Source organism: Chiloscyllium plagiosum, chromosome 44 (genome assembly GCF_004010195.1).
Source record: "Chiloscyllium plagiosum isolate BGI_BamShark_2017 chromosome 44, ASM401019v2, whole genome shotgun sequence".
Taxonomy (NCBI): domain Eukaryota; kingdom Metazoa; phylum Chordata; class Chondrichthyes; order Orectolobiformes; family Hemiscylliidae; genus Chiloscyllium; species Chiloscyllium plagiosum.
In genome coordinates this window covers 4,694,431-4,711,578 of record NC_057753.1, presented here as the reverse complement: position 1 = coordinate 4,711,578, position 17,148 = coordinate 4,694,431, and the positions used below count along the sequence as shown (strand labels likewise).

General features: G+C 46.3%; 1 protein-coding gene across 1 annotated transcript in view; it reads right to left on the bottom strand.

The window, feature by feature from the left end:
• Positions 1-7,874: 7,874 nt before the first annotated feature.
• Positions 7,875-17,148, bottom strand: part of LOC122543632 (zinc finger protein 850-like) — a gene marked incomplete at its 5' end in the record, with an annotated part of 67,715 nt that continues 58,441 nt past the window's right edge. The window contains 3 exons of the mRNA XM_043682455.1: positions 7,875-9,192; positions 9,544-9,684; positions 9,817-9,961. Of these exons, the coding sequence (XP_043538390.1) occupies positions 8,306-9,192; positions 9,544-9,684; positions 9,817-9,961 (1,173 nt within the window). The remainder of the gene's footprint in view (positions 9,193-9,543; positions 9,685-9,816; positions 9,962-17,148) is intronic.

The window sequence follows — 17,148 nt, the reverse complement described above, 5'->3', positions numbered from 1 at the left end:
GTAAGTTTCTATTAGATCTCCCTTTAATCTTCTAAACTCCAATGAATACAATCCCAGGATCCTCAGCCGTTCCTCATATGTTAGACCTACCATTCCAGGGATCATCCGTGTGAATCTCCGCTGGACACGCTCCAGTGCCAGTATGTCCTTCCCGAGGTGTGGGGACTAAAACTGGACACAGTACTCCAAATGGCCAGAGCTTTATAAAGTCTCAGTAGCACATCGGTGCTTTTATATTCCAACCCTCTTGAGATAAATGACAACATTGCATTCGCTTTCTTAATCACAGACTCAACCTTTAGAGAATCCTCAACTAGTACTCCCAGATCCCTTTGTACTTTGGCTTTATGAATTTTCTCACCGTTTAGAAAGTAGTCCATGCTCGTATTCTTTTTTCCGAAGTGCAAGACCTCGCATTTGCTCACATTGAATTCCATCAGCCATTTCCTGGACCACTCTCCCAAACTGTCTAGATCCTTCTGCAGCCTCCCCACTTCCTCAGTACTACCTGCCTGTCCACCTAACTTCGTATCATCGGCAAACTTCGCTAGAATGCCCCCAGTCCCTTCATCCAGATCATTAATATATAATGTGAACAGCTGCGGCCCCAACACTGAGCCCTGCGGGACACCACTTGTCACCGGCTGCCATTCCGAAAAAGAACCTTTTATCCCAACTCTCTGCCTTCTGTCAGACAGCCAATCCTCAATCCATACCAGTAGCTCACCTCGAACACCACGGGCCCTCACCTTGCTCAACAGCCTCCCGTGTGGCACCTTATCAAAGGCCGTTTGGAAGTCTAGACAGACCACATCCACTGGGTTTCCCTGGTCTAACCTACTTGTCACCTCTTCAAAGAATTCCAACAGGTTTGTCAGGCACGACCTCCCCTTACTAAATCCATGTTGACTTGTTCTAATCCGACCCTGCTCTTCCAAGAATTTAGAAACCTCATCCTTAATGATAGATTCTAGAATTTTACCAACAACCGAGGTTAGGCTAATTGGCCTATAATTTTCCATCTTTTGTCATGAATGTAAGGTAACTGCCAAGCAACAGCTGGGTGTTACAAAAATGAAAGTGGAGAGTGTGGTGCTGGAAAAGCACAGCAGTTCAGGTAGCATCTGAGGAGCAGAAGAATCGACGTTTTCAGGCAAAAGCCATTCATCAGGAATACTCCGAAGGGTCTGTTTCTGTGCTGTACACCTTTATGACTATGACTCCTCGGATGCTGCCTGACCTGCTGTACTTTTCCAGCATCACACTCTCGACTCTGATCTTCAGCATCCAGAGTCCTCACTTTCGCCTGGTTACAAAGATGAAACCCTTCCAAAACCAAACCAGTATTGAAAGTATCCCAGAATAAGACAATTCTGTTTTTGTGAATATCTCTTTTACAGTCATACCCAAATGTGGGATGTGGGAAAAATAGTGTTACTTCTGCAATTCCATTTACTTATACAAAGTAAATGAGCTCACACCAGTGTGTAATTGTTTTAGCCAAGAGCTGAGTCAACAAGAATGCAAACTATGTGCAGGAAATACAGAATTGTTGTTGTATTAGCTAAAATTGTATGCAAGAATGAAACGTGACAGCAAAACAATGGTAGATATTACAGGCGAATAAATAAGATGCTGTGAGGGGAGGAAGTTAAGCTAGATACGCCTGTGCAAACAGTAGGTATAAACATCTGTTTCCCACTTTTACAGAAACACAGGAACAAACCCCAATTAAAAGGGTCATAAGGATCAGGGAAAGGTACAGATGGAGGGGGTAGATAATGGTGAAGAATATGCCTAACAATGACCTACAGCGGGATGAGGTCAAACGGCCTTGTGAGGCCAGAAATCAGCATTTTGTCACAGACAAGGCCGGATAAGGCAAGAGATAAACAGGAGTAATGGGTGCCGGTCTTAGGGAAGTGGAAGATGTAAACAGGGGAGGAGCAATGTAAAACAAAAGAAACCAAATTATATAAATGTTGTGTATTAATTGAATTTGGGATGTGTATGTCTCTGGACATCACACCCTTTTGCAAGGGTAAAATAAAGGACACCACTGATTCAGATTTTGCCTCGGACTGCAATTATTGAAGTGTGTGAGCTTTATTTCTCACACAACCGTCAGAGAGAATGGACAAATCTCTTCTTGCTTCTATAGGGCAATGATATTTCATAGGAACAAATTACTGCTGATGCTGGAATCTGTCCTGAAGACAACAAATGCTGGAGGTCACAGCGTGTCCAGACAGCATCCATGGAGAGAGAGTAGGAAAACGTTTCGAGTCGACATGGCTCTTCATCAGAGCTGAAGTGAAGTGTGGAGGGGGGCTGCATTGATGCTGTGGTTGCAGGATGCTGGTCGAGAAAAGTTGATGATAGTTCAGATAAAGTAATTTGAATGATATTTCGTACCTGGTGAATCCAGTGACTCTAGATGCGATGCTTCCGTTGCGTTTCCCGTTTACAGATCTTGCCCAATCAACATCCCGTAAACAAAAATTCCTTTCTCAGTCCAGCATAGAAATTCAGCAGGGCGTTCAGTTTCCAACACGCCTGCAAAAGGACGGCTGCGCACGCGCCCTGCTGCAGAATGCCCCCCACAAACATGGCGACCACGCACTCCTCTCGAACAACAATGCCCCCGAGAAAGATGGCGACCGCGCACTCCTCTCGAGCAACAATGCCCCCGAGAAAGATGGCGACCACGCACTCCTCTCGAGCAACAATGCCCCCGAGAAAGATGGCGACGGTACCGCGGGCCGCAGCCGTTTTTCCGTTTGCTGCAAACGCGGGGCCGGTAGTTTCTAATTCGGATCTGCAGGCCTGTTTATTAAACCTCCCAGCGCGCACTAGCTCCGTCTTGTTCCCTCTGTCCGCTGTAGCTCCACATTCGCCATCTCTTCCAACTTCTCTCCTTCAAGACTTCAATCGCAGTGCCACTGCGCCTGTGCAGGAGAGCCGGCCGTTGTGTGGTCATGTGACGTGCCCCAGTGCTTCCACGTGATAGGCCCCGTGGAGTCCCGCCTGCCTACTCCGATTGGTGGGAAGACCAAACCGCCCCCTTGCTCTATTGGTCCGGAGCTGCCGTCAGTCACGCGGACGCGGTGGAGCCGGCGCAGTGCTCGTCCCGCCTGCCTATTCCGATTCGCCATCTATTCGCCTGTAATATCTATCATTGTTTTGCAGTCGTTTCATTCTGGCATACAATTTTAGCTAATACAACAACAATTCTGTATTTCCTCCACATAGTTTGCATTCTTGTTGACTCAGCTCTTGGCTAAAACAATTACACACTGGTGTGAGCTCATTTACTTTGTATAAGTAAATGGAATTGCAGAAGTAACACTATTTTTCCCACATCCCACATTTGGGTATGGCTGTAAAAGAGGTATTCACAAAAACAGAATTGTCTTATTCTGGGGTACTTTCAATCTTGGTTTGGTTTTGGAAGGGTTTCATCTTTGTAACCAGGCGAAAGTGAGGACTCCAGATGCTGAAGATCAGAGCCGAGAGTGTGATGCTGGAAAAGTACAGCAGGTCAGGCAGCATCCGAGGAGTCATAGTCATAGAGGTGTACAGCACAGAAAGAGACCCTTCAGAGTATTCCTGATGAATGGCTTTTGCCTGAAACGTCGATTCTTGCACCTTCTGCTACCCCCTGGCTTGCTGTGTGCTTCCAGCCTCCTGCCTGTCTACTTTAGATTCCAGCATCTGCAATTTTTGTTTTGGTCTCTAACCAAGTTTGTTCCGCTGCCAAGTCTCTTCAAAGAGAGTCTGAGGAAGTTCTCTGCCTCCTTCAGACGTGCACTCAGTGAGTCCCTTTCACTGACCTCCTCAGCCCTCCAGCTCTTTGACTACATGATGAAACAAACTCACAACTATAGCCTGGTCCTAATATTATGTGCCATTCTGGTCCCCTTCATATCGGAAGGATGTTGTGAAATTTGCAAGGGTTCAGAAAAGATTTACACAAATGTTGCCAGGGTTGAAGGATTTGAGCTCTCGGGAGAGGTCGAATAGGCTGGGGCTGTTTTCCCTGGAGTGTCTGAGGCTGCCCGGACATGCCTTGGCATGCCCATTTGCCACCAGGTGCTAGAGATCCCCAGTGGAGGGCTCTCTACGCAGGAGTCCTCCCCCTTTCTCTTGGGGATCTGGGATGGAGAATGCCGCACGCAGTGGACCCCTGCAACTGCAGATTGCAGTCGTTCATGGATTCCCAGCCCAACTGCTTGTTCTGTGGGCGTTTGCACTCGCTTTTTGATTTTCTTAAAAACCTCCTTCACTGCTTTTGGTTGCACTTCAGTTCCCTGCTCCTGATCTTCGGGCACGGAGGGGGGAGGGGAGGTCTGAAGACCTCCTCATGGGTCTGCTCCTGGGCCTAGCCAAACTAGGCATAAACAGGTCCAGGCAGCGGGCCTTGGAGGGGGTCATTAGGGCCGACTGCCTGCCCCTCTTCCGCGGTTATGTTCGAGCCTGGGTGTCTCTGGAGAAGGAGCACATGATGTCCACCAACACCCTGGAATTGTTCAGGGAGAGGTGGGCACCGCAGGGCAGGGAGTGTATTATTTCCCCATCCGATTCTATTTTGATTTAACCCCTGCACTCCCCTTCACTGTTTGATCATGCAGCATTTGCCCTTTGATGTGAAGGGCACTGCTTGTCGGTGGCCACTTGGGTGTTTCCCTTCTTCCTGGTAGTGGAAACTGAATAAAGATTCATGCACCTGTGTCTTTCACTGTGTCTCACATCTGCACACACTCAACATTGGTGCTGGGGAAAAAATAAGCACAACTGCAGTTAGGTGGTAGTGTGGGGGGATAAAAACAGAAAAAAGGAGTGTCCAAGGTTTTGGTCACTCTGGGAGCTGGCCCTGAGGGAGCTGGATCAGATGACAAAGTCTATCCACATATAAATAAAGGGTGACTAAACAAGAACAGGAGTATCAGGGGTTCTGTCCACTCTAGCAACTGGCTCTGTGGAAGCCAGATCAGTATCGGGTACGACACGTGTGTAAATAAAGGACAATGGGATACTGGCCTCAATGGAGTTATTTTGGTGACTGGTTCTGGGAAGAAGTATTTTCAGAAAGTACATGATGTATTGGAGGGAATGCAGATTTGAAGGATGTTGTGAAACTTTAAAGGACTCAGAAAAGATTTACAAGGATATTGCCTGGGTTGGAGAGTTCGAGCTGCAGGGAGAGGCTGATCAGGCTGGGGCTTTTTTCCGTGCAGCGTTGCAGGCTCAAGGGTGACCTTTAGAGAGGTTTATAGGGGGGGGGGGGTGGATGGGCTAAATAGACAAGGTCTTTTCTCTGGGCTGGGGGAGCCCAGAACTAGAGGGCATAGGTTTAGGGTGAGAGGGAAACGATATAAAAGGGACCCAAGGGGCAACGTTTTCACCCAGACGGTGGTGCATGTATGAAATGAATTGCCAGAGGAAGTCATGGAGGCTAGTACAATTACAGCATTTCAAAGGCATCTGGATGGGTATATGAATAGGAAGAGTTGAGGGGGATATGGGCCAAGTGCTGGCAAATGGGACGAGATTAGGCTAGGATATCTGGTTGGCGTGGACCAAAGGGTCTGTTTCTGTGCTGTACATTTCTATGACTCTATGCATTGTTGAAATTGCCAACATTTTTTTTTGCACATTCTTAACTGCGCTGTGTTAAGCTGCCTTCTTTTGATTTTGGGCACAGTCACTCTGTTGTTAGGAAGGCGTTCCAGGTTTTTGACCTTGTGATCGCAAAGGGATACTGACATTGTTTCAGCTCAAGATAGCGAGTGGCTCATTTGGGGAATTTAGTGACGGTGTGGCACAGTGGCTAGCACAGCACCAGGGACCCTGGTCTGGTTCCAGCCTTGGGTGACTATCTGGGTGGAGTTTGCACATTCACCCAGTGTCTGTGCGAGGTTTCCTCTGGATGCTCTGGTTTCCTCCCACCATCCAAAGGTGTGCAGGTTAGGTGGATTGGTCACAATAAATTGCCCATTGTGTTCAGGAATGTGCTGGCTAGTTGGATTAGCCATGAGTTACAGGGATAGTGTGGGGAGGGGGGTAAAATGCTCTTCAGAGAGTTGGCGTGGACTTAATGGTGGCCTCCTATGCTTATAGGGATACTATTCTATGGGGTTCCCATATGTCTGTTGCCCTAGTCCTTCTCGATGGTAGAATTTGCAAATTTGGAAGATGCAAACCAGTATTTCAGATGAATTGTGAGTTTTGAAACTAATCTCACTCCGTGCTTTCACGACTTGTCACTAAGCAGAGTGTGACTTTGACCTCACCATGTTTTTAAGCAGAGGTGATGGATATTCCTTCTTCCTCTGTTGTAACAACACTATTGTAAAGTTAAACTAGAAATATGGTTTATTTGACACACTTATGTTTAGTGGGACTTATTTACAATAAAGGCACATTCATAAACATGCAATGAGAATTACAAATCAAAATTAAAAGCATTTGTCAATTAGCAACAAGTTAAGTGTGAAAACACAAAGAACAGTAATTTATCAATGTTTGTGCTTTTATGGTAGGGTCCCAAAGTATAAAGCTGGAGTTAGCAGTCTGGAATTCCTTTGTGGGAGAAGTTAATTAACTAGCTGACAGTTCAACAACTATAGACAGTTTCTTCCCATTAAAATTCCTTTTGAATACCATCTGAGGAATATTGCTGAAATGTAAATTCTAATTCACAGTTTTGGTGAAGGGAAGTTTGTCACGTGACACTGACTTGCAGGGAGCTCAAATACAAATCTCTGGGTTGCTGTTTCCAGGCAAAAGGCTTCATCGTTATCATTTGGAGTTAGAGATCTTTATCAATCGCAAGTGTTTAAAATAATGTTTACCGACAGCAATTTTAAAATCGTAGGAGGTAGTTAAGTGCAGCACTGTTGCAGTCATCTGACCATTCCTCCACTTTTCGGAAGAATGGGTGGTGGGAGGGGAACACTTTGAGATGAAGATCTTCATTGCAAATAAAAGAAAACAGGCTGTGGCACATCACAGAGGTTTAGTGGACCCATTAAATTCTTCTTACCACAGAGGAGTTTGGACATTCTTCTCAGTTGAGATTTCCCTTGGAGACAAGCTGATAATTTGTAACAGTTCAACATTCTAATCCCATCAGGAGGTTCTTGGCTTGAGTCCTGAAGAAGTTTCTAGAAGGTTGTTGCGAGGTCTTGTGTGATTATAGCAGACAATGTTATTTTTAAAACTCATCGAACAGTCCAGCAATCACAAAATATATATTTATGCATTCAGGTTGTTTTCTAACACAATTGTGACAACATATATGCAGAAAAGGAACGGCACACATTGACTCCTACAGAACTCTATGACAAACATTCTCTAAAACATCCAAGAAACACTAATTATTTTCTGTCACTCAGTTACTTCTGTCTCTTTCATTCCACAAACTCTGAATTTGCACACAAGTTTGTTGTGCGGCAACATTTCAAATGCCCTTTAAGTCGATACACCATGTTAACACCCTCTTCAACACACTTAGCTCTTCAAGACACTCCAGCCCATTTAGGTGAGCATGCTTTTGTCTTAAATAATTAATAACTCTCCTCATAGAGGCCTACAGCATGAGACAGACCTATTGGCCCAAACTGGTCCATGCCGACCAAAATGTCCATGCACTCTAACCCAATTTCCCTGCACTTGGCCCATGTCCTTCTAAACCTTTCCTATCCATGTATTTGTACAAATGCCTTTTAAATGTTGTTAATGTACCTGCCTCAACCACTTCCGCTGGCAGCTCATTCCATGTGTGTACCACCCACTGTGTAAAAATGTTGCCCCTCAGGTTCCCTTTCATTCTCTCCCCTCTAACCTTAAACGGATGCCCCCTCGTCCTCAATTCCCCAACCCTGGGAAAATGACTGAGCGCTTTCACCCTATCCATGCCTGTCATGACCTTATACACTTCTATAACAAACCCCCCTCAGACTCCTAGTAATTGACAATATTGCTATTAAGTAACATTCTAGCTTATTACTTCTAAAAGTTTCTCAACCAACAAAATGAACCTGACCGGCCTGTAGCTGCAAGGTTTATCTTTGCACAATTATTTTTACAACAAGGGTGTAATAACTGGCATCACCATTGAATGTGGAAAGTTATGACCACAGCCTGCACCATTTCAATTTTCATTTCCCTCACTGTCCTTGATATAGCTCATTCAGTCCCAGTGCCCTATTAAATTTAAGATAATCTATCCAATGGCTCCTACATATCAATAATAATATAAAATAATAGTGTCTGAATTAAGTACACTATCCAACCAATGTAGTTACTTATGAACCCGCTGGTGCCTCAGCAGGTGGGATGAACAAGGGAATCCCTTCCCACACATGGAGCAAGTGAATGGTCTCTCTCCAGTGTGAAGACGCTGGTGTGTCAGTAGGTAGGATGACCGAGTAAATCCCTTCCCACACATGGAGCAGGTGTATGGCCGCTCCCCAGTATGAACTCTCTGGTGTACGGTGAGGTTAGAGGAGTGCTTGAACCCAATTCCGCAGTGAGAGCACTTGAATGGCGTCTCCTCAGTGTGAACACGCTGGTGCACCATCAGGGTGGATGAGGCAGTGAATCCCTTCCCACATTCAGAGCAGGTGAACGGTCTCTCTCCAGAGTGGCCTCGCTGGTGTCTCAGCAGGTGGGATAGCTGAATGAATCCTTTCCCACAGTCAGAGCAGCTGAACGGCCTCTCTCCAGTGTGAACTCGCTGGTGTCTTTGCAGGAGGGATAACTGAGTGAATCCCTTCCCACATACTAAGCAAGTGAATGGCCTCTCTCCAGTGTGCACTCGCTGGTGTGTCAGCAAATGGGATGACTGAGTGAATCCCTTCCCACACTCAGAGCAAGTGAATGGCCTCTCCCCAGTGTGCACTCGCCGGTGTGTCAGCAGGTGGGATAACTGAGTGAATCCTTCCCCACAGTCGGAGCAGGTGAACGGCCTCTCCCCAGTGTGAACGCGTCGATGTGTTTCAAGATTTGATGGGGAACTGAATCCTTTCCCACAGTCCCCACACTTCCATGGTTTCTCTTTGTTGTTCCTACATTTATGTTCTGATAGACCAAGTAATTGTGGGAAGCCTCGTCCACACACAGAACACTTATGTGGTTTCTCCTCACTGTGAGCAGTGCTTTCTCCTTCCATTTTCAAAATCCGACGTTATTCTGGTGATGTTAAAGTGGGCGACTCTGCTGGATACTGATGTTCTGTTTGGTTTTAGTTTCCGGACTGTAAATCCACCTCTTCTCATACCCTGTAAATTTAAGTTAAAATAGAACAGAGGGAATCAGAGTGTAAAAACATTATGGCAGGTTGCATAGCTGAGCTGAAAAAATGTTGTAATTTGTAAAGCTGGCACTGGGGAAACAAATTACCATGAAAGATGCTGGGTTGTAATAAAAATCCAACTGATATCCTTCAGGGAAGAGAACATGCTACACGGTCTGAACCCACAAAAGGCACCAACCTCAACGAGAGAAGAAAGAGAAACAGACAGATTGTGTTGGACATACCCCCTACAAATATGGCGGCTGCGCATGCGTCCTCCTGTCGAGTGCCCCCAATAACGATGGCGGCCACGTCCTGGGGCCTGTTGCTGGGAGGAAGCCTGGAGCCTCTGCCCCGTTTGGTGCACAACGGAGTAGTGGGAGGTTCTTACCAGGGGATTGCAGTTCACACAAAACGTTCGCGAAACTTCTACATCCAACCGCCCGGCTTACCGCTCCCTCCACCCCGCCTCATTCTCAGCATTTTCGGACGGAAAGGAAAAGGAACCATTCATCGACCGCCATTTGTAATCCCGCGCATGGTCCGTACACCGTCCAGGACTGCGCATGCGCTCTGCTCTCCGGCTTGTCGATTCACCGCGGGGAATGCTGGGCTTTGGGTCAGCTTGGCCAATGGGGCATTGCCCAGAGACAACAACGATAACTATAGCATGCATTCACATAACACCTTTAATATAGTAAAAAAAAGTTCTTGCGACAGTTAACATTACCCTTAACATTCCCCACATTAAAACAGTTTGCCCTTGTGCCTCCAACTTGGTATGACAGAGTTGCTCAATTGACATAAAATGAAACGAACGCCCCCACCCACAACTCTTTTTCCAGTATGTCAATGATATCATTGGTGCTACTTCCCTCTCTCATTCAGAATCGGAAATGTTTATCAATTTCGCTGCAGATTTCCACCGCTCTCTCACCTTCATCTGGTTCATCTCTGATCCCTCCCCTTCCATTTCCTCTGTGTTCGTTTTTGGGGACAGACTGGCCATTAATAGCTACTCGAAACCAACTGACTTGTTACTTTGACTATACATCCTCATGCCCTGCTTCCTGCAACAACTCTATTCCATTCTGCCAGTTCCTCCATCTTCCATCACATCTGTTCTGGTGATGTTAATTTTGACCAGGGGGCCTCTGAAATGTCAACCATCTTCCTCGACCGAGGATTCCGCAGCATCGTAGTTGGCAGGGCCCTCATCCGGGTCCAATACATCTTCCGTGCTTTGGCCATCACTCCTCTCTCTTTCCTCCCACAATACCAGTAAGGTCTTCCCTGTCCTCACCTACCATCGCATCAGCATCCACATCCAGAGGATCATCATCCGCCATTTTCACTAGCTCCAGCTGGATGATGCCACCAGGCACTTATTCCCTTCCCTTACCCTGTCAGCCTTCCTCAAGGACTGTTCCCTCTGGGACATCTTGGTCCACTCTTCCTTCACTCCCAAATCACCCCCACCATCAGTCCCATGTAACACTTCCTCGTTTACTTCCTCTTTCCTTTCAATCCAAGGGACCAAACACACCTTCCAGGTGTAACCTGCACTTCACTCAAACTAGTTTTTGCATTCACTGCCCACAATGGGTCCCCTTTACACTGGGGAAACAAAGCATAGACTGGATGACCACTTTGTAGAACACCTATGTTCTGCGCGCAAGAAGGACCCTGACCCTCCAGTTGCCTGCCACCTTAACACACTATCTTGTTCCCTGGCCAACATCTCTGTCCCAGGCTTGCTGCAGTGCTCCAGTGAACCTCAGTGCAAGCTGGAAGAACAACACATCATGCACATTCTCCCCGTGTCTGCGTGGGTTTCCTCCGGGTGCTCCGGTTTCCTCCCACAGTCCAAAGATGTGCAGGGCCAGGTGAATTGGCCATGCTAAATTGCCCGTAGTGTTAGGTAAGGGGTAAATGTAGGGGTATGGGTGGGTTGCGGTTCGGCGGGTCGGTGTGGACTTGTTGGGCTGAAGGGCCTGTTTCCACACTGTAAGTAATCTAATCTAATCTAATCTAATCATTTTCCAATTTAGAACTCTCCAGGCTTCTGAACTCAATATCAAATCTATTAATTTCAAGGCGTGAAGCACCTCCTCCCATGTCCTTACCCCCTCAGGCCTTGTTATCACATGGTCTGCTAAATCACACTGGGAGAAAGTGAGGACTGCAGATGCTGGAGATCAGAGTCAAGATCAGAGTGGTGTTGGAAAAGCACAGTAGGTTAGGCAGCATCCGAGGAGCAGGAAAATCGACATTTCAGGCTAGAGCCCTTCATCAGGAATTCCAATTTTCCTGCTCCCTAGATGCTGCCTGACCTGCTGTGCTGTTCCATGAAGGGATTTTGCCTGAAATGTCGATTTTCCTGCTCCTCGGATGCTGCCTGACCAGCTGTGCTTTTCCAGCACCACTCTAATCTTGACTGTGCTATTTCACACCACCCATTATTAGCCGCCAATAGTTCCCAGCAGCCATTCATTCTCTTCGGCCGACCATTATCCACTTCTTTATCTGTCCAACTGTTCTTCTCTCTCTTTGAGATCTATCTCCACCTATCATTTACTCCTTACCCCTTTCTCCCACCCTATCTCCAAATCAGAAAGAACAACTTTTTCCTAGCTACCATCAGTTCAGAAGAAAGGTCACTGGACCGAAAATATTAACTCTGATTTCTCTCCACAGACACTGTTGCAATTTTCTCGCAATTTCTGTTTTTGTCTTTTGGTTTCCAGCATCCACGTTCTGTCAGTTTTTAATTAAAAAAAATGAAATACATTGATTTTACTGACAGACCATGGAGTGTGTTCAATGTTTCATTCCGGTGTCTCAGTGTGATCTGTGCCTTCATAAATTAGTTTGGAATATAATCGGAATGATATTTCCTTTGGGGCTTGTGATTTGTTACATCACATCTATTTATCTCAGTCAAATATCTTGAAACTGATTGTCTTCCAGACTTAATCCAATAATTTTAATAAGCAGTGTTTCTTGTTTCCCATTTTAGTTTCCCCTGCTTTTGCATTCACCAATCCCATTATTATTTTCTCCTTCTCTTTCAGCTCATTATTTAACATCCTTCTGCATGATCCATTTCCCATCTGGATTTATGCATATATTCAGATGTTATGGTCAAAATTGGTACCTATATAAATTATCTCAAGGAGCATGATATTAGCTAAAGGCAAATTACTGCAGATGCTGGAATCTGAAACCAAAAGAGTAAATGCTGGAAAATCTCAGCAGGTCTGGCAGTATCTCTAAGGAGAGAAAAGAGCTGACATTTCGAGTCTAACTGACCCTTTGATAAAGGGTCAGTTAGACTCAAAATGTCAGCTCTTTGCTCTCCTTACAGATGCTACCAGACCTACTGAGATTTTTCAGCATTTTCTCTTTTGGTAGCATGATATTAGCAGTGTTTTTGGGGCTGGGTGTGGATTATTGAGATGGATTCATGCAGGAGACATTCCTTGTCAAGGAGTCACATCTGAAATGATAAACCTTGTATTGTGTTGATACAGGAAGTGTGTTTTTTTTTGTCTGAGACCAGGCAAACCCACAAACCTTCCCACAGTTCAGATCTGCTCAATGAGCGTTAGTGATGAAGACACAGACCGGGCCCCTAGCAGAAATATTGTATCATAAGCAATCAAAGATGAGGTGCCAGAAGACTTGAGAGTGGCTACTGTTGTGCCATTATTTAAGAAAGGCTGCAAGGAAAAGCCAGGGAACGAAAGGCTGGTGAGTCTGATGTCAATGGTGGGCAAGGTATTAGAGGGGACTTTGAGAAAGAGGATATACATGCATTTGGAAAGGCAAGGACTGATTCGGATGTGTCTCAGAAACTGAGTGAGTTTTTTTAAATTGTGGGAAATTGTGTCTCACAAACTAAGTAAGTTTTTTTTTAAAAGAGGTAACCACCGTGGGCGGCGCGGTGGCACAGTGGTTAGCACTGCTGCCTCACAGCGCCGGAGACCCGGGTTCAATTCCCGCCTCAGGCGACTGACTGTGTGGAGTTTGCACATTCTCCCCGTGTCTGCGTGGGTTTCCTCCGGGTGCTCCGGTTTCCTCCCACAGTCACAAAGATGTGCAGGTCAGGTGAATTGGCCGTGCTAAATTGCCCGTAGTGTTAGGTAAGGAGTAAATGTAGGGGCATGGGTGGGTTGCGCTTCGGCGGGTCGGTGTGGACTTGTTGGGCTGAAGGGCCTGTTTCCACACTGTAATGTAATGTAATCTAATCAAATCTAATCAGGTACCCATGAAGGCAGAGTAGTAGACATTAGCCATTAGCCATGGACTTTAGCCAGGCCTTTGACGAGATTGCACATAGTAAGCCTAACCAATGTCCTGTAAAGCCAAAACATGACCTCCCAACTCATCTCCTCAATGCACTGACCAATAAAGGAAAGCATACCAAATTCCTTCTTCACTATCCTATCTACCTGCAACTCCACTTTCAAGAAACTCTGAACCTGCCCCCAAGGTCTCTTTGTTCAGCAACACTCCACAGGACCTTACCATTAAATGCATATGATTTGCCTTTCCAAAATACAGCACCTCACATTTATTAAACTCTATCTGCCACTCCTCGGCCCATTGGCCCATCTGGACACGATCCCGTTGTCTCTGAGGCAACCTTCTTCACTGTCCACTACACCTCCAATTTTGGTGTCATCTGCAAAATTACTAACTATACCTCCTATGCTCACATCCAAATCATTTATATAAATGACGAAAAACAATGGACCCAGCACAGATCCTTATGGCACTCCACTGGTCACAGGCCTCCAGTCTGCAAAGTAACCCTCCACTACCACCCTCTGGTCTTCTACCTTTGAGCCAGTTCTGTATCAAAATGGCTAGTTCTAAAGGCAAAATACACCTCTTAAAACCAAAATGGACTCTGGCACCTTTCCCACGACTGATGTTGGACTCATTGCTTTATAATTCCCTGTTTTCTCTCTGTCTTCCTTTCTAAATGGTATAGTACCATTAGCTACCCTCTGACTTGTAGGAACTGCTCCAGACTCAAAAGAATGTTGGAAGATGACCACCACTATCTTTAGAGATATTTCTTTAAGAACTCAGGGATGTAGATTATCAGGTCCTGGAGATTTACAAACCTTCACTCCTGGATTACAGGAATAGGGCAGGGGATGGGTCTGGGTGGGATGCTGTTCAGCAAGTAGTTGACTCAATGAACCGAATGGCCTGCTTCTGCACTGTAGGGATTCCATGATTCTGTGATAATTTGACAAGCACTATTTCTCGACTGATCTAGATTTGCCTCAATCTCTCCCTCTCGCTAAACCCTATGTTCCCCATATTGGGGACAATATTCCATGGGATGCATCTTCATACCGAGCAAAGTGCAGCACACTCAGCCTTCCTTTAACATGGAAGGAACAGATCCTTCGGTTCAACCTTGCTGACCAGATATCCTAACCTAATCTAGTCCCACCAGCCAGCTCTTGGTCCATATCCCTCCAAACCCTTCCTATTCATATACCCATCCAGATGCCTTTTAAATGCTGTAATTGTACCAACCTCTACCACTTCCTGTGGCAGTTCATTCCACACACATACCACCCTCTGCATGAAAAAAGTTGCCCCTTAGGTCACTTGTATATCTTTCCCCTCTCACCCTAAACCTATGTCCTCTAGTTCTGGACTCCCCCACCCCAGGGTACAGACCTTGTGAATTTATCCCATCCATGCCTCTCATAATTTTATAAACCATGATAAGGTCTCCCCTCAGCCTCCGATGCTCCAGGAAATACAGCCCCAGCCTGTTCAGCCTCTCCCTATAGCTCAAACCCTCCAACCCTGGCAACATCCTTGTAAATCTTTTCCGAACCCTTTCAGGTTTCACAACATCTTTCCGATATGAAGGAGACCAGAATTGCACGCAGTATTCCAACAGTGGCCTAACCAATGTCCCGTACAGCTGCAACATGACCTCCGCACTCCTGTACTCAATACTCTGACCAATAAAGGAAAGCATACCAAATGCCTTCTTCACTATCCTATCTACCTGCGACTCCACTTTCGCATAATTATGAACCTGCACTCCAAGGTCTCTTTGTTTAGCAACACTCCCGAGGACCTTACCATTTAGTGTATAAGTCCTGCTCTGATTTGCTTTTCCAAAATGTAGCACCTCACACTTATCTAAATTAAACTGTATCTGCCACTTTTCAGCCCATTTGCCCATCTGATCAAGATCCCGTTGTGGTCTTAGGTAACCTTCTTCGCTGTCCACTACACCTCCAATTTTGGTATCATCTGCAAACTTACTAACTGTACCTCCTATGTTCACATCCAATCATTTATATAAATGATGGAAGGTAGTGGACCCAGCACCGATCCTTCTGGCACTCTACTAGTCACAGGCCTCCAGTCAGAAAAACAACCCTCCACCACCACCCTCTGTCTTCTACCTTTGAGCAAGTTCTGTATCCAAATGGTGAGTTATCCCTGTATTCCATGAGATCTAACTTTGTGAACTAGTCTACCATGAGGAAACTTTTCAAAAACCTTACTGAAGTCCATATAGATGACGTCGACCGCTCTGCCCTGATCAATCCTCTTCGTTACTTCTTCAAAAAAACCCAACCAAGTTCAGGAGACACTTGCGGGATATGGGCATCGCTGGCTGGCCAGCATTTATTGCCCATCCCGAGATGCCCTTGAGAAGATGGTGGTAAGTTGTCTTCTTCAACCACTGCAGTCCACGTGCTGTCAGTAGACCCAAAATGTCCTTCGTGAGGTAATTCTAGGACTTTGAGCCAGCAACTGTGAAGGAATGGCGATCTATTTCCAGGATGGAGAGTGGCTTGGAGGTAATGTGTACATGGTGGTGATGATCTCATATATCTTGTCTGCCAAGGTGGAGGTGGTTATGGGTTCGGTAGGTGCTGCTACTGAGCGTTGGTGGGGGAGGGAGCAGATGCATGTGGATGTGGTGCCAGTCAAGTGGGCTGCTTTGTCCTGGATGATGTCAAACTTCTTGAATGTTATTGGAGCTGCACCAATCCAGGCGAGTTTGGAATACCCCCTTGTCTTGTTCCTTGCCGACGGTGGGAGTTTAAAGGTGACTTAGTCACCACAATATTCCTAGTCCCTGACCTTCTCTTGTAGCTATGTGACGAGTCCAGTTGAGTTTCTGGTCAATGGTAACCCTCAGGACGTTGACAGTAGGGGTATTCAGTGATGGTACCAGTGATGAGTGTCAAAGGGCGGTTGTTAGATTGTCTCTTATTGGAGGTAGTCATTACCTGGCATTTGTGTGGCGTGAAGGTTATTTGAACTCCCTACACATCAGTGAGTTCACATTGGGGAAAGAGCATTGAGTCTGGGAAAGACTATGTTGCAGCATCCAGAGGGCTGCTATACCCACACTCACACTGCCCAAAGTTCGAGGGAGCGATATCCCATCAGTGTGTTCACACGGATGAGAGACCGTTCAGGTTCCTTACACCGCGGGACTGAGTTCAAACAAACATCTCAACTCGCAGGACCCCAAGCAGGTCGATACTGGGGAGAGTCGAGAGTGTGGTGCTGGGAAAGCACAGCGGGTCAGGCAGCATCCGAGGAGCAGGAGAGTCGATATTTCGGGCATAAGCCCTTCATCAGGAATGAGGCCTGTGGGTCAAGAAGGCTGAGAGATCAATGGGAGGGGGTTGGGGGGAGGTAGCTGGGAAAGGGATAGGTAGATGAAGGGGAGGGAGAAGGTGATAGGTCGGGGGGTGGGGGAGTGATGGACAGGTCAGGAGGGTGGTGCCGCGTTGGAGGCTTGGGACTGGGATAATGTGTGTGGGGGGGGGGGGGGGGATTTC